A 24631-nucleotide genomic window follows, 5' to 3' on the forward strand; every position below is an offset into this window, starting at 1 on the left:
AGGATGGGGGTGTAGTTTAACAGATCAAAGGGGAGAATATTCTATTTCTATGGAGAAATAGCTTGAGCCAAGGTTCAGAGGTGGGAAAGCCCAGTGTGTGTCTGTGTGTCTGACTGTGGAATGTAGACTAGTGCAGCCTGAGCAAACAATACATGGGCAGCAGAAGCATTAGAGAGGGTGGCCTCAATGTTCTTAAGGGTTTTGAGTGCCAGGCTAAGAACATCAAAGGTTACTCAGTAGGTAAAAGGCAGGCCCTGCAGCCTAATTAGCAGAGAAGGGGGGATGATCACATCCATATCTAGTTTTTTTATGCCATTCAGCAATACTGGGTAGAACAGTAAGATGGAACCTAACACTCAAAGCTCAGAGTTCTGTTTAACAACCTACCTGTGTACAAATCTGTGGAATCTAAAGTTCCTTTTCAGCCCCTCAATTTGAGGTAAAATTGTCCTCAGCTCCAAGCTAAGGTGATGAGAATAAAGGAAATAGAGCTATGAGCAGGCAGAAGTAGTTATACAAATGCTTTTGTAAAAGGCTTTGTCATTGAGAGACCAGGCAAGGTAGCAAAAGGAAGTGGAAAAAGAAACTTTCTAGAAAGTTCTCCATAACAACTCCAATGAAGTCCTTGGAAGAGCAAAAGATCAAGGGGACAATCTAGTGAGTCATTTTTTCTGCCTACATCTGCCAGACACAAAGACCAGAGTCCAGGCACATGGACTAACCAGGAAGGTGACCAGAAGACTAGAGACTGAATGAAGGCTCTAGCTTTTGTACTTGGGGGGAGAAGTGGTCAGAGATTCAGTGGAGATGAGCCTGGCACTGGACAGGGAGGAGTAAGAGGATCCAATGACCATCTTTGAAGTATGAGCACAGAGCTAGTTCACAGAATCAGTGCTGACTTAGGAGGGTACCTGTGCTGAGGGGTGGAAACAGCTATGGGCCTGAGGCTGTATAGTAGTCAAAGAGCTGGAATTTTATCCTCTATCTGGGTCCGAGACCTACACCTCATTAACCAGGGAAGAGAACTCAGAACAAGGAATTCTACACAAACAGAGCCTTTTAGCTAGCTGACAGGCACTGTGACTAGAAGCAGTCTACTGTAATTCAACTAGGGACAAGTCTGCAGTAGTGTTACTAAGACCCAAATCTAAGGCAAGAGTTTGAGATAAAGGGAGAGGTGGGATGGGGTAAAGTATCTCACATAAAAGAAGAAAGAACAAGCTTACAGAGTGGAGGGGAAGATGGGGGAGGTGTTGTGAACTGAGTGAACATTGCTCTTAACAGAATTGGCTCAAAAAGGGAAAAACATAGACACTCAATTGGGTATAGCAATCTGTCTTACCCTGCAGGAAAGTAGGAGAAGAAGGGGATGGGGGCAGGGGAAGTGATAGAAGGGAGGGCAGATTGGGGGAGGAGACAGTCAGAAGCAAAACACCTTTGAGGAGGGAAAAGGTGAAAGGAGACAGAGAATAGAGTAAATGACATGGGAAGGGAGTAGGAGGGAGGTAAATTCAGTTAGCAATAGTAACTGTGAAATGATAAGTAGTATGCTCTCAGAAAAACCTGGAAAGATTTCCATGAGCTGATTCAAAGTGATATGTACTGTATATATAACCTGATTGCAATCTTGTGGAGGGGGGAGGAAAGGGAGGGAGGGAGAAAAATTTAGAACTCTAAATCTTATGAAAATGAATGTTGAAAACTACCCTTACATGTAAATGGAAAATTAAAAAAAAATAAATGTTTGTTTGATATGGGCCTTGAAAAAAAATTAATAATAACAAAGTGATATGTACTGTATACAAAGTAACAGCAGTATTGTAAGATGATAAGCTGCGAATGACTTGGATGTTCCCAGCAACACAAGAATCCAAGACAACTCTGAAGGACTTATGAAAAATGCAATCCATCCCCATTGAAAGAACCAATGGCGTCTGAAATATATTTTATTAGTTTCTTAAGGTTTTTTCCTGTTTTCTTTCACAACCTTACTAATGTGGAAATGTTTTGCATGACTACAAATGTATAACTTATATTGAATTGCATGGGTTCTTAAGGGGATGGAGGTGGGGAGGGAGAGAGGAAGGGAATTTAGAAAACAAAGTTTTTAAAATGGACATTAAAATTGTTTTACATGTAATTGGGGGGGGGTAAAATTCTAAATAAATGAAAAGAAAAAAAGAAATAAAAGTAAAAATAGAAAAAATTCCCCTCCTCAAAAAAAATCCTAAAAGAAAACTCCCAGGAACATCATAACCTAAATCCAGAACTTCCAGGTGTGAGAACATAATGGGTTTTGGAATGCCGAAAGGCCCAGCTCAGGATTGATTATATTAAGATTGATTGACTGACTTTACTGATTAATTCACTTATAGTTAATTCAATTAAAACTGCACCTTCCCTGGCCCTCAAGAGGGTGTGTTCTCAGAGGGTGTGAACCCTGACCTCCCTCAACAGGACCACCCTCAAGTCCAGAGAACCAATGGATTTGGGTCTTGGTAGCCCATTAGCTTTAAGCAGTGTGTAAGGACTGCCTCTCCTCTGGATGCAGAGGGAGCTTCCACTCACAGTTTGGCTCTGGAACAGGCTTGTGGAGGAGGACTTGAGGAGGAACCAGGCCAGGCTGGAACTCTAGGACACATAGGCCTTTTATTAACTTTCTCTTTTTACTAATACTTGGTATGCTTTAATAAATGCTTAATGCCCCCAGACTGGTGCTAAAGCTTCTAATTTATAAGCAACAAATATATTAGAAAGCCTAGGTAATTTTCCCTACACTTAGGACAGGAATAAGGCTACCAAACATTAAATTTTAAATGTCACACAGGTCAAGGAAAAAAAATTGCAAATAACTCAAAAGAAAGTTTTCAAGTATCAAGGAGTCACAGAAAGGATCACACAAAATTTAGCACCTATTACTATAAAAGAGTGGGTATGTTGGAACATGAAATTACAAAAGGCAAAATTATAAGCTTATTACCAAGAGTAATATAACCAACTAAACAGTATAATCCTTGGGGGTCAGGGGAGTGGGAAGCAAATCGACCTTTAGTGAAATAGATGCCTTCCAAACATTCCCCTTCTTCACTTCCCCCTTCGTCATAGGAAGAGTGAGAAATGAGAAGAAAAAATATAAGAGAACAAGATGGAGGAAAATACACAATTAATGATTATAACTGTGAATGTAAATTAGATTAACTCACCTATAAAACTGAAGAAGTTAGCAAAGTGTATTAGAAAGCAAAAACCAAACAGTGCTTAATCTATAAGTACTCACCAAACTAAAATTAAATGTCTTGAGCAAAACCTGTTATGCTTCAGCTGAACTCAAAAAAGCACAGCAGTAATCATGATCAGAGACAAGCTAACAGCAAAAATGGACTTGATTTTTTAAAAATGAGGAAGAAAACTGAATTATACTGAAAGGTACCATAGACAATTAATTATTGCAGCAATATAGAAATGAGCTTGCACCAAGTTGCATAACATCTAAATACTTAAAGGAAAAACTTATATGATCTATATCTGGTGAATACAAGAGAATATACATATTTCTCAGCTCTTCCTGGCACTTTTACAAAAACGGACCATTCACTAAGGCATTAAAATTTTCCTGATCTCTATGTCCAATATTCCATCCACAGAATATCCTTGTTGCCTTCTGCCCCTGAGAGTCATCTCAGGAGATAGTGAGCTCCCCAACGCTGGGAGTCTTCAAGCAGAGACTAGTTGGCCACCTCCCAGGGACATTTGAGGAGGAATCCCTTATCAGGTTTGGGCTGGACAAGATGACCTCTGAGGCCCGGAAGCAAAAAATCCCAGAAGCCTCTAGAGGATTTCTAGCTCTAAGGTTGTACGACCTGTGGGGGAAGGGTGATAGACCAGTACATCCAGAAATTCTTCTATGGTGGGCATTCTGGAATTATCCTAGGCATCTGTCTGGGGTAGGATGCATTTGTTGACTACAGGGTGAGAGGGAGAAGCCAGCATTTGGGGAGGACCCTGCTGGTCTTCCCCAGTGGTCTCTCTGTCACTCAACTCCTGGGTAGAGGATATTGTGGAAGGAAGGACCTATGAATCATCAATACGTTGATCCACAAGCATTTATTAGGCACCAACTATATGAAAAGACACTGGGCTGAGGACTGCATATAAAAGGCAAAAAAAAAAAAAAAAAGCCACCAATTTCAAGGACTGTACTTCCTATCAGGGAAACATATATACATTGTGCAAAATTTAATAATTCATGTACCTATGAGATGACTAAGATTTTGTTAGAACTCCCTTGTTTTCCACAGGACCTATATGAAAACCTGGCCTAACATATCAAACATCCTGAGGCCAGTGAAAAGCACATATCAAGCAGAGCCAGAGACATTCAGAATTTCTGGACCGCTTTCCTCTCAGAGACATCCTCATCTGTAACAGAGACTTCTCCTGAACCATTTGGGAATTTTTGGAACTTCCAGGGACATCCTTATCTGCAGAGACTTCCCTCCCTAAGCCATTTGATGGATTATGGAACTCTTATCTGAGAAACTCCTCTTCCTACATCCACTTAATAATGTCTGTTCTACAATCCATGACCTTATTTTCTGCTTTCACAGTTTGAACTGTCAGCCTCATCTGCATTGCGCAAATGAAATTAGTCCTATTGCAAACCAGGAAGCAGGAAGTTGATTAAGCTGGACTTGACTGACATAGAAATGAAGCAATAAAACTTAACTGTTCAGAGACTGCAGACCCCGCCCCTTTAACAATTACATGGCTCAACTGCCTAAATTCTCTCCTCCCCCCAGTCTGGGTTGAACTTCACTTTTGAGAAGTTTCCATGCATGCATGTATCCTTTCCTGATCAGAATTTAAATGGGTATTTGTCTTGCCACACAATACCTTACTCTGTTTTGTTTTCTGTGGGGGACAGGTTTCTGTGGAATATTCTGTATAATAAATACAAAAAGAGGGGTCAGCCTTAGATTGATGATTTCTTGGCTAGAGGGAATTCCCAGGGCAGGAAACCCTTCTACCAATGCAGGCTGGCACCTTGTCTGCCAATCCTGGTCTTAGAGAGTTTTCTTGGGGATTAAGGGGGAAAGTAGCTTGCCCAGTTTTAAATAGCCTCTATGTGTCCAAGGCAGAAATGGAACAAATGTCCCTTTGGCTCCCAGGCAGGCCCTTTAGTCAAATATAAGGAAATTAGGGAGGGAAGGCAATAGCACATGATGGCTTCAGGAAAGGTCCTATTTAAGGGGCATCTTGAAGGAAGAGAGGGGCTGTATGAGGGGGAGGGCAGGAAGAGAACATCTCAGGCTGGGGGGCATGGCTCCCCACCTTGGCACAGGATACTATAGTAGTTGGGACATGGGAAGGAAGCTCAGCCCACTGTACTCTCTGAAGAGCCTGGGAAGAAAGAGGCCCCAGAGGACCCAGTGATAGGAGCTGAGACAAGGAACTCATATATGGCCAGGATTTCCTCAGTTCCCCTGTAGAGTCTTCTCAGGCTGGGAGGCAGAAGATCAGGCCCTCCACCAGACACAAGGGAATATGAGCTCTCCAGGGCTTCCAGTTTCTGCTAGAGGGGTGGGGACAAATGAAGAAGAGAGTTCTAGACAACATCAGGAGGTCTGGTTTCATATCCCAGCTCCAATACTTGCCATGTGATGTCAGGTAACTCACCTCAGCTCTATGACTCTCCATTGCCTTATGTGCAACATGGGGATACTAGTCCCAGAATTATCTACCTCTCTTGCTGTCCTGAGAAAAGACTTTTCAGATGTGGCAGAGATGGGAAACATTACCACTCCTTAGATGTTCCAATAGACCCTCCTACTAATACCCACCAATAAATTAATTGGCGGTCTAGGTGGCCCAGTGCATAAGTGCTGGATCAGGTAAAAAAAAAAATGGGATCTAAGATAATTTGAGGAGGGAACTGTCAGCTGGGACAGGTGACATAAGGAAATGCTTCTTAGAAAAAGTGAACTGAGCCTGGCAGGCAGGGGATTTCTACAGGGATCCTCCAGTGCAAACGCATGGAGAGGGATGATGTCAGGTAACAAAATAAGGAAGAATGCCTACATACTAATAAATTCTCTATCAGGTATAGCTTGACCTGAATAATTTTGTGATGAAAGTCAAGTGTGCTGGAACACTGAGAGTCTAAAGAGGACTGGCGTGAGATCCAGGGAAGATAAGGCTGTGCTGGCCTGAACCATTCAAGGTGAAGGGAGAGAGAATCCCTGGGAAGAACTTCCCCCCAACTTTTTGCAGTGATGCCCTGAGATCAGAAGGCCTCATTTCGGGATGCTGGCTTCTGAGTTTTGCTTCTGGGAAGCTGTGTTATCTCCCTCCCTCAAGGAGTACAAGGTCTCTAGGCTGTTAGGATTTCCCCCCTTCTCCTGTGGCTAATGGCTCCAAATAACACAAGACCCATGGGGACTTTGCTCCTTGATTTGGCCTCCTCCCTTCTTATTGACCTTCTATTCTCGTCCCTTCCTATAGCCTGGACATCTTATTGACCACACTTCCTGTTCTGGGTCCACAGGGCAGGGAGTGTCCATAATGAGGGAGCTCCCCAAGGAATCTCTGACCTCAACCTGCTGTTCTTCCTCTTCTGTAGCATGGAGCTTCCCTTGGGATGATCAGAGCCGGTGCTTTAGCCAACTAGAGGAGTGTGAATTATTAATAACCAATATCTTGGGGAGATTCAGAGCTCCTGCTCTTCTTTCTGACTCCTGACTTTTTTTTTTAATCCAGTTTCTCCTTGATAATAACATTGCATTAGCTCTCTTCATTTTGGTCAGAGACCACCTAACCATGCAGGAATTTCATATAGCTCATCATGTTTTCAAACTTGGGTGGAGGTAGATCTTTTTGTCTATATGGCAGGAGGCTTCTTCATCAGGGGCAGGGTGTCACAATTAAAAACCACTTCTCACACAAATAAAGTCATATCTAAGCATTTGGAAAAATGTTAATTGCTTATCAATAGGATCAATATAATAAAAATTATAATCCCACCTAAATTAATCTATCCATTCAATGCTGTACCAATCAAACTATCAAAGAATATTATGTAATTAAATAATTTTAAAATTCATCTGGAAGCACAAAAGCTCAAGAACACTAAGGAAATCAATAAAAATAAAAGCAAAAGAAGGTCTACTGTACCAGATCTTGAATTGCATTATAAAGCCATAATTATCAAAACAATCTGGTACTGGTTAAGAAACAGAGTGGTGGGTCAGTGGAATAGATTAGGTACAAATGAAACTATAGTCAATGACCAGAGTAAACTAGCATATGATAAATTCAAAGAGTCAAGTTTTTGAAACAAAAACTCATTATTTAACAAAAGCTGCTGGGAAAACTGAAAAACAGTATGGTGGAAACTACATATAGACCAACATCTCACACCATATACCAAAATAAGGTCAAAATGGGTATATGTTTACACATAAAAAGTGATACACAAGCAAATTAAGAGACCATGGGAGGTTTGTCAGATTTATAGACAGATGAATAATTTAAGAACAAAGAAGATGCAGAGAGCTTTAAAAATGCAAAATAGATCATTTTGATTGTAAAAAATTAAGAGACTTTTGCACATAGAGCATTAAAAGTTTTAAATAGACAATTTTGATTATATAAAATTAAAAGGGTTTTGCACAAACAACACCAATATAACCAAAATTATAAGGAAATCAGAAAACTGGGAAAGAATTTTCTAATTATCTCTGATAAAAGCTTCATTTCTCAAATGTGTAGAGAAGTGAGTCAAATTTATAAAAATACAAATCATTTCCTAATTGGTAAATGTCCAAAGATATGAAGAGGCAATTTTCAGAGAAAGAAATCAAAGCTATATATATTCATATAAAAAATGCTCTAAATTACTTGTTGTTGTTTCTTGTCCTTCATTCTGGAAGAGGACCATGACAGATGTCATGACTTGTAATGAATTGGATTTAAATAAGGATGGGCTATGCAAAGTCACCAGCCTCACTCTCTCCTCCAGAGTCATCTGGATCCAATGGCAATTTATATTTTCAGGATGACTGGAGATGGCCCTGTATGTTTAAGGCAATTAGGGTTAAGTGATTTGCCTAGGATCACACAACTAGTACATGTCTGAGGTGAGATTTGAACTCAGGTACTCCCCTTCAGGGCTAGTGCTCTATCCACTGTGCCATGTAGCTGCCCCTCTAAATCACTACTGATCAGAGAAATGCAAATTAAAACAACTCTGAGGCACAACTTCACACCTATCAGAATGGCTAATATGACAAAAAAGGAAAATGTTGGGTGTTAGAGGGGTTGTGGGAAAACTGGGACACTAATGCAATGTTGGTAGAATTGTGAACTTATCCAACTATTCTGGAGAGCAATCCGGAACTATGCAAAAAGGGCTATAAAACTGTACATACACCTTTATCCAGCCATACTACTCCTAGGTTTATATCCCACAAACATCCAAAAAGGGGGGAAAGGGCCTCTTTGTACAAAAATATTTATGGCAGTTCTTTTTTATGGTGGCCAAGAATTAGAAATCAAAGGAATGGCCATCAATTGGGGAATGACTAAACAAGCTGTGGGATGTGATTGTAATGGTATATTATTGTGCCATAAGAAATAACAAGCAGGATAATTTCAGAAAAATCTGGAAAGACTTACCTGAATTGATGTATAGTGAAGTGAACAGAAGGAGAAAGTTGCACACAGTGATGGCAATACTGTTCAATGAAGAGCTGTAAATAACTTAGATATTCTCAGTGCATTGGGGTAATAATAACCACTTCAGAGGATTGCTTGAAAATCAAGTGAGATGTTATGTGTTCAGCCCTTTGGGGACCTTAGAGCCCTCTGTAAACATTGGCCACTATTATTCTTCAAAGGACAAGGGTGAGTCCCTGGGGTTTTAGCAGATGATCTGAGAGGTCATTTTAGCACAATACCCTCAGTTTACTGATGGGGAAATTGAGGCCCAGAGACATGAAACAATGTATCAAAAGGCATTAAGTGTCTATGACCAATACTCAGGAATAAGTACACCTGTCCTCTCTAGGAAAGGCCCTTGTGCAGCCAACTTTACCACTGCATCTGAAGGAGGATTCATTTCCAAACTTGATTTTTGCAGAAACTGATTATGCAAATGGAACCAGGTTTGCACAGTGATGTCACATGCCTCACCCAGAAAGAATCCACAATCAGAAAAACTAAACCAACATCTGGCATGAGAGTGCACACATAGCAACAAGGGGGCAGCACAGAGACACAGAGGACCACGGATGTCTAGAATTACAGTGGAAGAAGTCAATCCCTAAGTTACTATGCCTCCCCACTGCAATATTTATCCAGGCTCTGCCTGAATACTTCCAGTGATGGGGAACTCACCACTTCATGTACCAAACAATCCATAATGGATAGCTGATTGTTGGGAAGTTCATGCTGAGCTGAAATCATTGGAATTACCTAGAACTTTGTACTTAGTTTTCCCTGATGCAGCCAAACAGAACTAGTCTGATTTCCTTTTCCCCAGGGTGATCCTTCATATATACACAGACGGTGACCATACCTGCCCTAGGTGTTGGTTTCTCTAGCTATTTCAACAATTCACTCTCATAATTTCATGTTCCTTCCCATTCTGGTCACCTCCCCTGAATGCTGCCTGGCTTTTTAAGATGTGAAGCTTATGACTGGATACAGGAGTCCCCTGGGTTATGAAAAGAGTTGGGAAAATCCATGAGTTCCCTCCCACTGGACTGTGAATGTCCCAGCAACCTGAGGTCCTCCATGAAGTCATGGGGTCCAGGACGATCAATGGTTATGCCAGCAAAACTGAGGGGCTCAGGCTAAGACCCTAGTGAGAGATTATGTATGTCATGTGTTACGGTCAATCCAGCTAAATCAGAGATGCTGAGCACCAGGAAAATCACAGATTGAGGAAAATCCTAGTCACAGCAATGTTCAGACAGTCATATAAGGGATAGAGAGAAAACTGGAAATCTACATCAATGGAGAGATTTTCTACCCTAAGGAAGTTATGAATCCTTGAAGTATTAAGACAAGATCAGATTATTTTTTGGCTGCCTCATCACAAAAGACTGACTGACAACAAGCATTTCTTAAGCACTTGCTCTGTTCCAAGCATTGTGCCCAAGACTTCAGTTCCACCTGAACTGTTGCCAGTAGCCTCTCTACCATCTGACCTGATAGGACTGGGAAGCTTTTCCCAAAAGGGCAGCTCCTCAGGGCTCCAGGCTCACAGGATTTAGGAGGAGACGCCACCCCAAAGAGCAGCTCAAGGAACGTGGAACTTTGCTTCCAAGCCCCTTCACCCTAACCCCCAGCTCCCCTGGCCAGAGACAATGTCCTTCAGACAATGAAGAAGAGTCCCAGAGACTCAGTTAGAGGAGACCTCAAGGGTCACCAAGTGGGATGTCTGTGCTGCCTGCAGACTCCCAATGGTGACTGGGAATCCTGTCCCTCCTGAGATAGCCCATGCCAGCACATCTGGATAGAATAAATCCAATAGTCTCTCTCTCTCTCTCCAGTTGCTGAATTTAGGGGTTTTTAACTGTCCAAGGGTAGGTTGTCAGAACCTCTCCAAGGATGTCTCTCAGCAATGACAGCCAACACCAAGAAAAGACATAGCCCCCTCTAATAGGAAGGAGCAAATCTTAACTGAGCTGGTTCCTGTTAGTTTCACAAGGGAAAATAATGCACCTTTGTTCTGTTGGATGCCCCAGGGACTCATTTCTGCTCTAGAATTGCCTGATTGTCTATACTGAACAGGGTTCCTGGGCTGGGTCTGAAGCAGAGCCAGGAACATCAAGCAGGACCCAAATGAACTAAAAACCTTTATGGGTGAGAACAGGAGGCAATATCTGTCCATACTTCCTGGGACATCCTTGGCCCCAAGAATGTCTCTTGCTGTGGTTCTCTTTGTGTCCTCTAGGTGGCACTAGCAGGCCACAAAGGGTTCTGTCCTATTATGTTATTAACCAGCTCTCCCCAGGGAGAAGGAGGAAGGAGTTCCCTTGGTCAAACACCAAATGACTGTAAGAAGCCTCTAAGGGCAGCTGACCCACAGTAAAGCTAAGGGCACCTGGGCCTCCCTGAAGGAAGGGACAAAGCCCTTGGAAAATGGACCTCAGCTTCATGGAAAGAATAGGGATCCAGGCTTAGCTTCAAAGCACAGATGGAAGGGGAAAGAGAGGGGCTACCCACAAAGTGACCATTACAACTAGTGACTCCATAGTCCCTAGACCCAAAGATCCTGTCCAACCAGGACAACCCTCAGAAGGCTTCAAGAGAGATGAGGCGGGGAGCTGTGTTCTCCCCCAGAGTAACACATTGCAAGAGTCCCCTAGGCTGTACCCAAGGAAGAGGAAAGTAGAACCCTGGGTTGGGGGTCAGAAGACCTGCATTGGCTTCCCAAGTTTTCTGTTTACTCCCCCATGTGACCCTGGACAGGTCACTGCCCTTCTAGAGTCTCTTTCTTACACTGTCAAATGAGGTTGTTGGACCAGATCATCCCTAAGGTCACCAAATCCAATGATCTTGTGATTTTATCTTCCCTTTGGGGAGAGGGGATGTCTTTGCATCTGACGCCCTGACCCAGAATCCTTCTCTCTGTCCTCCCTCCAAACCTCCCTGATCTCTGGCCTGTGGCTCAAAGTACTAAAACTTGGCTGCCTGGTTCCCACTTGTTTGCTGTGTGACCAGGAATTAGTCACTTAACCACTCTGAGTGTCTGTTTCCTCCTCTTCACTATAGGGAAATGTTGGCTGACCTTGCAGGCTCACGGCGCTATTTGATTGGAGCTTGTCTTTAACCCCTTTAGGGAAATTGGCTTTTTTATGACCGTTTCTTCCCCACTGGGCCACAAGCTCCAGAAGGGGAGAGGGAGCAATTCTGCTGCCCTTCCCCCACCCCCCAATGGAGCTCAGATGGTGTCTGGGCTTAGTATCTGCTGGAATGCACTGAGCCTGCCCCTCCCTCTCCTCTTCAGCCCAGGCTTCCTTCAAGTCCCAGACACAGCCCAACTTCTGGGATGTCTTCATGATCCCCCCCTCCCCCAATGCCAGTGCCTTCCCTCTGAGATCTTCTCCAATTTGTCTTCAGTTTCCCTTCTTTGTACAGAGCAGTGTCCATGGTGTCCCCTCCATGGGAGCCCCTGAGAGCAGGGACCTTGACCTTTCTCTGTGTCCCTAGGGCTCAGCACAGGGCCTGGCACTTAGTAGGTGCTGTCATAGTGTCTATTGACTGTCTAACCTACTCAAAGGCCCCTTGAGTTCCCAGACCTCCCCCACTCCCCATACTTCTGGCTACCCGGCTCCAGCTCCTGAGTCCTCCCCACTCCCTCCTCCCAAAGGTGACTGGTTGTCTTCCTTTACTGGGCTAAATGCTTTACCAATATTGCCTTATTGATCCTCACGGCAAGCCTGGGAGAGAGGTGCTAGTATCATCATTCCCATTGTGCAGTGGAGGAAACTGAGGCAGAGAGAAGTTAAGTAATTTGCTCAAGGTCATAAAGCTACTAATTGTCTGAGGCTAGATTCGAACTCCCCTCCTCTTGGCTCACTCTCATTGGACCACGCCCACTCTCAACTGAATCATTGAGGGGGAGCATTCCTGGGAGCTGGGGAGGGAGTCCAGGAGGTGCCCCGTATCAGCTCAGACTATAGGAAGGCAGCTCTACTCTGCATCATCCCCTACTCCTACTCCCCAGCCCTGTTGGGCCCTCCCAGAATCCACAGTAAAATACCTGAGGAAAGGCCAGGGCACTCTGGCCTGGCCTGATAGGGGAGAGCGACTCAGCTGTCCGGGTCCTAGAGACCTAAATAGGACTCCAAGCACATTCGTGGTCTCTGCCCACCACTCCCTGGGCTCATCTGGGGTCTAACCAACCTCTGCTCCAGGAAGGACATGAGGGAGGGATCAGGTGTCAGTACAAGTGGACAGGAGGTAATGCTGAGTGACCCATGTTCCCCTCGGGGACAGAATCACTTCTCCAGGGACAGTGGGAGGCATCTGTGTGAAGGAGGGGTTCCCTGGGAGAGCCAGGAAACCACAACAGCAAATGGGAGGAGAAGAAATAGCAAGAAAAAAGAGGGAGGAGACAGTGAGAGGCCAAGTCCCTGCCCTGTGGGGCCCACGTGATCCTGACAGATAGAAGAACTCCAGCCCTGCAGGCAGAGACCTCAGTGCTCTAGAGAAGGAGGAGGCAGAGCAGACACAGCTCTGGGCTGCAGTCAGGGACAGCCTTAGTCTGGAGCCCAGCAGGGACACTTCCAGGGGCTGCCCTTGGGCTCTGGACAGGGAAGACACAGCTCAGGAGGGGAAGGAAGAGATTCCTGGCAAGGACAGAGGTGGTCACACACAGTGGGCAGCACAGACTGATGGAGAGAACCTTGGAACCTCCCCACAGTGGGGGCAGCCCCTGGAAGAGGCTCCTGATCACAGGTGAGACACCAGCTCTGCTGGAGCCCAGGAGAGGAGAGGGGGCCTGGGGGATTCTGGCCCAGACAAAGCCAAGGGAATCAAGACAAGGGCCAGGAGGAAGGAGACCAGTCCCAGGGGGTCTGTCCCAGACACAGTCTCTGCTGACCTGGTCAGGGTGTCTATCCTGAGCCAGGGGCAGAAGGGAAGTAGCAGCTCAGGGCTATCAGTCCCCATCCCTGAGACTCAGGGCAATGTCCACCCTGGAGCTGAGCAACTTCTGAGTCTTTACAGTTAGAGGAGACCTGGGTGTGGATCCAGGTCTGATGGTCACTAGCAGTGGGACCATGGACAAGTCACTTACTCCTCTTAGTTTGTGTTTATCTGGAAAAAACCTCCCACTGGTTGGGAGCCAAACTTAGTCAGCCTTAAAATGTACCCAGGGTTTAGTGGGAAATTTCCTCCCTTTGTTTGGGGCCAGGAGATCTGGGTTCAAATGCTGCCTCTTCTATTTCCTATTTATTACTGGAAACATCTATTGCCTTATGTGGGCTTTGACTTCCTCATCTATAAATTGAGGGTGTTTGATTCTGGAATCTCTAAGGTCCTGTCCAGGTCTAATGTCTGATTTCTATCCTCAACTACAACACTTCATTGATTCATTTCTCCCTTCACTATCTTCCCTTCCACACTGGCAGGTTCTTTCTGAATCGAGTCCATGGAAAGAGCTTAAAATGTGTCACAGACAAACCCTCAGATCCTTTGCAGAGACTGAGACAGACAGATTGATGCACAAGGACATGAATCCCCACTGAGCCCCCAGCAGACCCTGGGGCAGGCTTAGCAGCCCCCACCCTTAGCTTGGGGACAGCTCAGTGACCTGGGCCTGTCAGGAGGTCAGCGGGACTCTGCTGATTTCTGCCTCCTTCCTCCTCTCTCAGCCTCCATCCTCAGCTGCTGGATCCAGCCAATGTCTGCTCAAGGTGCTGCTGTCACTGTTGTGCCAAGTCCTCCCTATGGGAGAGTGGGCAGCAGCAGCATCTTGGACATCCGGGGCTTCTCAGAGCAGGTTCTCGGCTATAGTTGGTACAGAAAGTCAGTAGACAATTCCAACCTCATCGCTGCCTACAGTGTCTCTACTGGAGTGCAGACACCAGCAGACATCCGGGAGAAGATCTTCTCCAATGGCTCCCTGCTCATCCCTGACCTCACTCTTAATGACTCGGATGTCTATTATGCACACATTGTTGATTCTGGTGGCCTGATAGCTGCCACAGCAAGAGGACAATTAGCAGTGTATGGTAAGTGCTGCCCTTCCCTTGGGTCATGCCTCACCCTTATGTTCTCCCTCTGACTGGGCTGAGAGCTCGCCCCTAAGCTCCTTACCCAGGGACCAGGAGAGTCCAGAACAGGACCCACCCCCACATAAAGTAGGCCAAGGAGGTGAGAACCCCCCAAACCCAGAGCAGCCTGGTCATGGATCACAGATTGCACAGGAGAGCTCAGAGGTCCCGAGCTCCTCAGGCCCCTGGGCAGTCAGTCTGTGGGAAGTAACTTCCTTCTTCCTCCCAGCTCTCCCAGGCCACACTGTGGAACTAGGAGGGGCCCCTGGAGGCTGAGAAGGGCACCGGGCCCCTCCAGCTGTGCCTGAGGCAGGCAACCTGTGCCTGAAGTTCAGCTGCCCCAAGATACTTAAAAGTCCATGAGGCAGGAGGTGCCTTGTTGGGAGAGGGAACAGGCACTGACCCTCCCTTGCCAGCTGGGCTCAGCAGAGCTCAAGTCCAGGCTACCCACTCCCCTGGGCCAGAAGCCTGGCTGCCCAGGTGCCCAGGACCATGTGGATGCCTGTTCATCCTGAGGCTCCCAGGGCTGGGAAAGGGAACCCAGAGGAAGGACACCTGTAATGCCTCTATTTCCTAGAGGAAAGGCCAAGATAAAGGGGCCCAGGCTTCCCTGAAGGACAGACTGGGACAGAAGAACCCAGCTCCTGCTGAGCTGGACAAGGAGAATTTCAATGTGGGAACTAAAGGAGTCCTTAAGGCGGGTAAAGTGTTCTATGTGTCATATTTCACTTGATTCTCACAAGGACCCTGTGATGTAGGTGCTATTTTTTTGTAAACAAAGAAAATGAGACTGAGAGAAATTCAGTGACTTGGACAATGTCAAACAACTAGTCAGTAGCTGGGGCAGGATTTGAATTCAGGTCTTCCTGAGCTCCGTGTCCACCCTTCCATCCCCTGCATGTCCTAGATGCCTCCTACCATGAAGGTCACCTCAGGATAGAGTGACCTCCCCAGCTCTGGGAGTCTTCAAGCACATACTAGAAGCCCATTGGCCAGGGATGTTGGAGTGGGGATCCCTCATCAGGCCTGGGGTGGACAAGATGACCCGTGAGGCCCAGAAGCAAAGAATCCCACAGGGCTCTGGGAGATTTCTGGCTCTGAGGTTGTATGGTCTGTGGGGGAAGGGTGAAGTCCAGTACACTTGGGGCTTTCTTCCATGGTGGGCATTCTGGGAATTGTGCTGTGCATCTGTCCGTGACAGGATGCATTCAATGGCTACAGGGTGAGAGACAGAAGCCAGCACTGGGGGAGGACCCTGCTGGTCATTCCCAGGGGACTTTATGTCCCTCAACTCTTGGGCAGAGGATATTGTGGAAGGAAGGACCTACCGTTATCCATCTGTTATACACAAGCATTTATCAGTTACCTACTACATGCAAAGGAACTGTGCTGAGGGTTAGACATAAAAGGTGGGGGGAGTCACTCACCTCAAGGAGCATACGATCCATTGAGGAAACATGGAAACAATTGTGGAGATTAAATATGAGGAGAATAGGGATCAGTTCAACACTAATGGTTTCCTGGGAAGAGGAAATCTCTGAGGGCTCCAACCCCTCCTACAATGCAGGTTGGCACCTTGTCTGAAAATCCTGGTCTTGGAGACTTCTCTGAGCACTGAGGGGGGCATGTGTGGCTCAGTATTAGGCAGTTTGTATGTGTCTGAGGCAGAACTAGCACCCAGGTCTTGTTGGCTCCCAGGCAGGCTCTCTGGTCAAATACAAGGTCATTAGGGAGAGTGGGCACTAGCAGATGATGGCATCAGGAAATATTTCTTGGGGGGGGGGTTGCCTGTGTGAGTGGCATATAGAAGGAAGAGAGTGTCTCTATGAGGGGGAGGGCCAGAGGAGAATATCCAAGGCTGGGGGACATGGCTCCCCCTCCTCAGTACAAGAAACTAGCAGTGGGGACCTGAGAAGGGAGCTTAGCCCACTGGACTCTCTGAAGAGCCTGGGAAGAGGCCCCAGAGGACCCAGTGATAGGAGCTGAGACAAGGAACTTGGGTAGGGCCAGGACTGCCTCAATTCCCCTAGAGGCACAAAGAATCGGGTTCTTCACCAGACACAAGGGGGCTGGGCTCTCCAGGGCTTCCAGCTTCTGCTAGAGGGGAGGGGCCAAATGAAGAGGAGAGCTCCAGACTTGGCATCAGGTCTGGATTCCTATCCCAGCTCCAGGATTTCCTGTGTGACCTCAGGTGAGTCACCTCAGCTCTGTGACTCTCCATTCCCTCATCTGCAAAATGGGGATACTAATCCCAGCATTCCCTGCTTCTCCTGTGTCCTGAGGAAAGACCCTTCAAGTGTGATAGAGATGTGAAGTATTGCTACTCCATTAGTTCCTGTGACTCAAACCCAGCCAATAACTGAATTGGGCAGCTAGTGGCCCAGTGCGGGCCCTGGCACAAAGGGTTCTAAGATCATTTGAGAAGGGGGCTGTCAGCTGGGGCAGGGGACATGAGGAAAGACTTCTTGGAGGGGGAAATGGGCTGAGCCTGGCAGGAAGAGCATTTCTGCAGGGATCCTCCTGTGTAAACATATGGAGGAGGATCACGAAGATCAAGAAAGAAGAAAGACTCCCTAGACCCTAGCAAATTCTCTATCAGTATGGCTTGATCTGAACAATGTTGTGGTGGAAGGAAAGGGTGCTGGGACATTGAGAGTCTTAAGAGGAGTGGTATAAGATGCATCCAGGAGGAGGCTGTGCTGGCCTGAACCATCCAGGGGGGAGCCCGAGAGGACACCCGGGAGGGACTTCTCTCTACTCCAACTTGCCCCAGGGTTGCCCTGAGATCAGAAGGGCCCATGTCAGGGCATTGCTTTCTGAGTTTTGTTTCTGAACTGCTGCGTTGTCTCCCTCGAGAAGCATGGGGTCTCTGGGCTATGGGGATTCCCTCCCTTGTAGTTCTGATGGTTCTGAGCAGCTTCTGACCCATGAGAACTTTGCTCCTTGCTCTGGCCTCCTCCCTTCTGGTTGGCCGTCCCTTTTGATCCCTTCCTATAGCCTGGGCACCTTGTTAACCACACCCACTGCTCTGGTCCACAGGCCAGGGAGTGTCCATGATGAGGGAGCTTCCTAGAAGTCTCAGACCATCTCCTGCTGTTCCTCCCCTTCTCTGACATGAAGTTTCCCTTGGGCTGCTCAGAGCTGGGGCTTTGGCCAATGAGAGCAACTAGAGCTGGAAGCAGCCCTGAGTCACTGGGGACTCTGCACTTTCCTCCTCGAATGTCTCTGGGATTTCTTTTTTTAAAAAATACAAATTTCTCTCATTCCATCACATGCAAGACAAAAGGCAGTGTTGTGCAGTGAAAGGACAATGGATTCAGGCACAGGGAGACCTGAGATCCAGACCCTTCTCTGACACTGCCTCCTTCTGTAGCAATGGGCTGGTCACTGAAGGTCTGAGCCTGGAGCAGCTTCCTAAGAGGGAAAGAGTGTCAAGGAGTCAGGGGGCCTGGGTTCAAATCCAGCTCCAATGTTTGCTGTCTGTTTGGTCACAGACAAGTCACAATATGGGGCCTCAGTTTCCTCCTCTAACAATAAGAGCATTTACCTAGATCAAGGTGCCTTAGATTTCAAAGGGTCCAGAAACATGGATAGAGAACATTATATCTTTATTCTCACTAACTTTGAGTTTTCTTTATATTCCTTTTTGTATTTCATTCTGTAAATTGAAAACCATTATTCTGAGAAGGGTCCATAGGCTTCCTCAGACTGACTTCCCAAGGGCCTCATAGACAAAGGAGGTGAAGAGGCAGCAGTCTGGAGCATCTCTGAGGTCCTTGCTGGCTCTAAATCTGTTGCCTTATAATCCTATGAACTGTAATCCAGGGCTTGGAGGTGGCAGAGCATGGGGAATGTGCCAGAGGATCTAACAGGTAGAAAGGAGTGGGATGAGATAAGGCTGCAGAGGAAGGATGGCTCAATGGGGTGCAGGGGCCTGAACATCAGTTAAAGAACTTTGTCCCTGAGGTGGCAGGTAATAATGAGCCCCTGAAGATCCTTCAAGAGAGGAGTGACATGACCGGATCTACCCACAATTCCCACCATTTTCACAGGGTTGTGATGGGTGCATTAGAGGGGCACAAAGGAAGGTAGAGAAACCTGGCCATGCAGGGATGATGGAATCCTCCATTTAGCCCTGGAAAAGGACCTCAGATAAGCCCTCGCATTTTATAGATAAAGAGACTGAGACCTGGGGAGGGAAAGAAACTCACTGGTAGCAATTGCCAGAGCCAGGATTTGAACCCAGAGCTCATCAAAGTCCAAATCAAAAGCTCTTTCTACCACACCCCAGAGTGTGTAAAGGCGGCCTGTGTCCTGCTCCTCCGTCTCCATGATCCATCCTCCACAGCTCCTGTCTTACCTGCGCAGGGCACCAGGAGATACCATAATCTCAAAGCTTTGTTATATGCTTCTTTTCCTCCAGCCAAAGCCCACTTAATGAAATTTGCCATATTATAAAACAATAGCAGCTCACATCTATGCTACGCTGTGTTACACAAAAAGCTTTATATAGAGGATCCCATTTGATCCTCCCAACAACTGCCAGGTGGGCACTATTAGATCCATTTTAAAGGTAAGGAGCCTAAGGCACAGGTGGGTTAAATGACTTCCTAGTAAGTTACATAGCTGAGTCAGGATTTGAACTCAAGCTTTTCTAAGGCCAACACTAGTCACTCTGCCATGCCAGGCATAAGATTCTTTGGGGCTACCAAGTCACCTTCCTTAAAAGTCCTACTATGGCCTTCTTTCCTGGGAGGATGCTCACTGCCCAGTGTGTCCTCTCCACCCCTCATGGATGCTTGGTTGACCTCAGCCTTGTCAGCTTCTTTGCCAATCCCAGTTGGTGTTACTGGATATAAGGGTCTCTCATTATTTGTTTTTTTGGTGAGGCAACTGGGGTTAAGTGACTTGTCCAGGGTCACACAGCTAGTAAGTGTTAAGTGTCTGAGGCCGGATTTGAACTGAGGTCCTCCTGAATCCAGGGCCGGTGCTCTATCACTGTGCTACCTAGCTGCCCCTCTCATTATTTTTGTAAGAGATGCAGCACACTCTCCCTTACCCTAAATGTCTTATCGTGGACCAAAGGAAGGAGTGGGAACTCTACCAAAATGGGAGAAAAAAGAAGATCAAGAAAATTCAAATATTTCTAACTTAGTCCTCTTTGGAAATTAATCCTTAGACATCTGGGGAAGGACAACCCAAGGAAGGAGTCCTTTCAGCCTGCTGAATTTGCCCCAGAATTATTGGGGGACACATACCTTTCTCAGTGGCAAACCTGACCTTCCAACTACAAAGAACATAGGAAGAGGCCAGTTTCTGTGCCCTCCTTGGACCATGAAGGCTCAGGGAAAGCCAGCCCCCCTTCACTCGGTTTCCTTATGTAAAAACATATCTGAACTGGGGGAATGGGAAAGACCTTGAAGAATTTCTTCTTCTTCTTCTGAATGTTCTCATCTCCCTTGATTTTAGGGGGCCCAGACTGGCCATGTCAGGCTTTCCTATCTAAGATGGAGCAGGGCCAGCCATGGTGCTGAGTTAGGGAAAGGATTAAGACCTTCAGGGACCTCAGGTCCAAACCTGTAAAGTGGAGGATGAGCTGTGAATTTCCCAGCTCAGAGGAGGCTCAGGGAGACACAGTGATCCCTGGTGATGGGTTACAGAATGGGAAATTCTTCTCTGTGTCTTTATCTCAATATGGACACATTCTCTTTGCTCCAGATGGCCCGGATCCCCCCACGATTCTCCCCACAGACCCTCATTACCCTGTAGGGGCAACTCTTGAGTTGTCCTGCTCTGTTGTGTCTAACCCACCTGCCCAGTACACGTGGTTTATCAATGAAACAAAGATATCTACAGCCCATAATGTCTCTATTCCTAATGTGTCTCTGAATCACACTGGAATCTATACCTGTAAAGCATCTAACTCAGTCACTGGCTTGTCTAGCACCAGAGACATCAGTATCACAATCTCAGGTGAGTATCTGGAGCAGGCACCCAGCTTTGTGTTGGGCTCTCCCCTTCCCTGGCATGAAAGAAGCAAAGATAAGTGACATTCTGCCCTCCTGGGTCTCATGGCACGATGTGCTCTGGTGGAAGGAGCCCTGAGCTCAGGATCATGAAACTTGGGCTAGAATCCTGACTCTGCTGTCTACTTCCTGTGCACCCCAGGTATCCCTCCTCCTTTATGCACCTCAGTTTCTCCATCTGGAAAATTGGGTATCACAGAATTCTATGTGGAGAAAGTTCTTTTTACATTTTAGATACAAAAATCATACGAACTGTTGTTGTAGTTGTTCTCATTTTCATTCTTGTTCTCTTTTCTCCCAGAGACACACTCACTATTCTTTCTTCCCCAACTCCTAGGGTACCAGCTTCAATGACTGCTCCTGCACCGTATGGTCTTCCTTCAGTCCATCTCACTAGGTGCTATGGGCCCATGTAGGGGTTTCTAGTCTTGATTGGAATGTAAGCTATGATGGTATAATGGGGCTGGTTGGTCACTGCATCCATCAGAGTCTTAAGTCTTTCAAAATATTTTACTTTTATAGCATTGCTGTTACTCTATAAATTATTCTCATTGTTCTACTCATTAATGCAGCATTGGTTCACAAAAATCTTCTGAGGTTTCTGGTCTTGACCTTTTCCTGGTAGATGTTCTTATCAATGACTTGGGTCAAATGAGACAATATATATAAGAAGCTATGTAAGTGTTACCTATTATTCTTATAATTATAAAGACAGATGGAAAGCATACTTTTGAACCTTCAGAGAGGACAGTAACAATGTGTAGGCAACATTTAGGATCAAGAAGGACCTCAGCAAGCTGGCTTGGTGAATGAAATGTGACCAGATGAAAAGTATTGGGGATCAGCATCGAGTCCTGCCCTTGGGTTCAAAAAGTCCAAAGCCTAAATGAGCATGAGTCTAGATGGTGAAATTGCTTGTCACCAAGCCATAGGAAAAACAGTTAAAACAAGTAGGGATGATTGTCTTAGAGAAGGGGAGATTGGGGGCAAACAGGATTACTGATTTTTTAATACAATGGTAGATTGCCTAAAGAGAGACTGGGCTCCTGTGAAAGATGGTATCATCACAGAAACCTAGATTCCTTCTTGTTGTTGTGATTTGTCCTTCACTGTCAAAGAGGACCATGACATCAAGGTGATGTCATAACCTACAGTGAATTAGATTTAAGTGAGGAAGGGATGTGCAAGGTCACCAACCTTATTCTTTCTTTCCTCCAGAGCCATCTGGGTCCAATGGAAAGATATATATCAGGATGACTGGAGATTGCCTCAGCTGTTTTAAGGCAATTGGGGTTAAGTGATGTAAGGAATTAATTGGGATTTGGGGTTTCCATGACCAAATCTTTGCTTCATTATGGTCAGACTGAAAAGATGTAATCTTGAAAAGCCTTAAGAGAAGATGGGTGTGTACTTGAAGAGATTATAGAAAAGAGAAATTAAGTATCCAAGCCTCCCCTAGTAGTTCTCCTATGCCCACATGGGCCTGGCCAAATTATAATGGGGACAGCCCAGGGGCTATGATGAACCAATTGGAGACTCAGCATGGCTAAGAACCTCCCCTTCCTGTGGAGAAGCAAAAAAGGGTGGAGCTTCAGACCGAACCAGGGAAAGACTGCACAGCTGATTCTCATTAAAACTACTGACCCCAGATGGTGGTGAGTTTGTGTTGTGGAAGCAAAGCCAGGTCTTTGAATTAGCTGAGGTGGAAGCAGGTTTGGGATTTGAGACAGTCTTTGCTAGACCCAGGGAGCTTATTCATTTTCTCTTCCCCTATTCCCTTTCTCATTGTCCCTGGCTTTATTAATTTCATCTTTGTTGTAAATTTTGTTCCCATTAATAAAACCTAGTTTGTTTGTGGAAAAGAGGCTGTTAATCTTCTTTCTTAATAGTCTGGGAGAAATAACTAAAAAGGCAGTTTGGAAGGGAACTGTACCTAGAGGTGTCTCATTATTTTCTGAACCCCAATATTACAGTAAACCACCCAATTAACTGTCCCCATATTAAATTTGGCACTTACAGTGACTTGCCCAGGGTCACACATCTAGTAAGTGTCTGAGGTGAGATTTGAACTCAGGTCCTCCCAACTTCAGGACCAGCTAGGTGGTGAAACAGAAATTCATCTGAAAAAGCCATAGAGGATCTAAGTGGACTGCAAGTTTAATACTTGAGTCAATGGGGTGAGAGGACAGCCAAAAAACCTAATGCAATTAAAGAATGTCCACTGCCAAGAATGAGGAGATAACAGCCCTTCTGAACTGATCAATAGAACTTGGAGTATTGAATTTGGTTTTAGATGACAGAGTTTACAAGGGACATTGAGCCATTGGAGAGTGTACAGAGGAAGGCAACCAGATTGGTGAAGGGTCTGGTGTCCCTATGATATGTGGGTCAGCTGAGGGAACTTGGAAGTTCAACCCAGAGAAAAGAAGGCTTTGGGTCATGAACATACGACCTGGTGAAGTCATAGACCAGTCACACTCACATTTCTCTCTTCTTTTTCTCTCTACAGAAATACCAGCCAAACCTAACATTAGTGCCAACAGTACCAACATCATAGAGAATGGCAGTTCGGTCTTCACATGTAGCATAGAAAGTGAGGGGATGAACATTCTGTGGGTCTTCAATAACCAGCCCTTGTCACTCAGTGACAGGATGAATACATCTGAGGATAACCAGACCCTCACCATCAAGGGTGTGAAGAGGGAGGATGCTGGCTCCTATCAGTGTGAAGTCTGGAATCCAATCGGTGCCAACGGAAGTGACCCCCTGAACCTGACAGTGAGCTGTGAGTGAATCTGACTCTCCTCCCTCTCCAATCATTTGCCCAACAGTGACTCACATCTCATCTCTCTCTTTCTTCTTTACACAGACGGACCAGAGCACATCATGTTTGTACCAAACCCTGAAAGTGGGGAGATCGAGGTCAAATTCAAAGACCCACTGACCTTAGAGTGTCAGGTTGAGTCTTACCCACCTGCCCTCTATGAATGGCAGGTAAATGGCACTGTGAACTCTGACTTCTCTGGTAACACCATTGTCATCAAAAGTGTATCTTGGGAAGACTCAGGAAAGTACACCTGTTTGGCAAAGAACAATGTGACCAACTTAACAATATCTAAGGACCTTACAGTCAAGGTGGTTGGTAAGTGGTCTCTTCCTTCCCTCAGAGAAGATGTTTCTTGAGTTGGCCAAGGATGGGAAGCCAGGAAGAGGTGCTCAGGCCCATTAAGAAGGGCAGTTTTGGGGGGCAGCTAGTTGGTGCAGTGGATAAAGCACTGACTCTGGATTCAGGAAGACCTGAGTTCAGATCCAGCCTCAGACACTTGACACTTACTAGCTGTGTGATCCTGGGCAAGTCACTTAACCTTCATTGCCTGGCAGAAAAAAGAAGGGCAGTTTTTATGGTGAAGTGGGAGAGGACATGGAAAGAACCTAATTCTAGGGAATGTGGTCAGACTTATAGTGAATGTTACTTGGTGTCCATTTAATGCTATTTTGTCCTTGGTACAAATGGAGCCCAATCTCCCTATCTCCTATACTAATCTTAGAAAATGTCTTGGACAGTACAAGTTCCTTCATCATTCAATTAGATGCAGACCTTATGCAGAGCACAGTTCCAGGCACTGAGGGAAATATAAGGTTTAGCTAAGATGCCATTTTTCTTTTCAGGGACCTTGCAATCTAGTAGAAGGATCAGAGCCCAACACAGATAACTGATACTCCATATGGTATGGCATGAATGCTTAGATTATGCATGTTTAGGCTACAAAATAAAGTGTGGTAGGAAACCTGGGGGTGAGGGGTGGACGGGAGGAGACC

The 24631-nt window shown here is 45.8% G+C and overlaps 1 protein-coding gene across 1 annotated transcript in view; it reads left to right on the forward strand.

The window, feature by feature from the left end:
* Positions 1–24631, forward strand: part of LOC122748250 (putative pregnancy-specific beta-1-glycoprotein 7) — a 41717-nt gene that overhangs the window by 11601 nt on the left and 5485 nt on the right. Inside the window, exons 6-10 of the mRNA XM_043993919.1 lie at positions 14385–14739; positions 14834–14978; positions 15364–15487; positions 23322–23597; positions 23682–23954. Of these exons, the coding sequence (XP_043849854.1) occupies positions 14385–14739; positions 14834–14978; positions 15364–15487; positions 23322–23597; positions 23682–23954 (1173 nt within the window). The remainder of the gene's footprint in view (positions 1–14384; positions 14740–14833; positions 14979–15363; positions 15488–23321; positions 23598–23681; positions 23955–24631) is intronic.

This window comes from Dromiciops gliroides, chromosome 3 (assembly GCF_019393635.1).
Source record: "Dromiciops gliroides isolate mDroGli1 chromosome 3, mDroGli1.pri, whole genome shotgun sequence".
Classification (NCBI taxonomy): domain Eukaryota; kingdom Metazoa; phylum Chordata; class Mammalia; order Microbiotheria; family Microbiotheriidae; genus Dromiciops; species Dromiciops gliroides.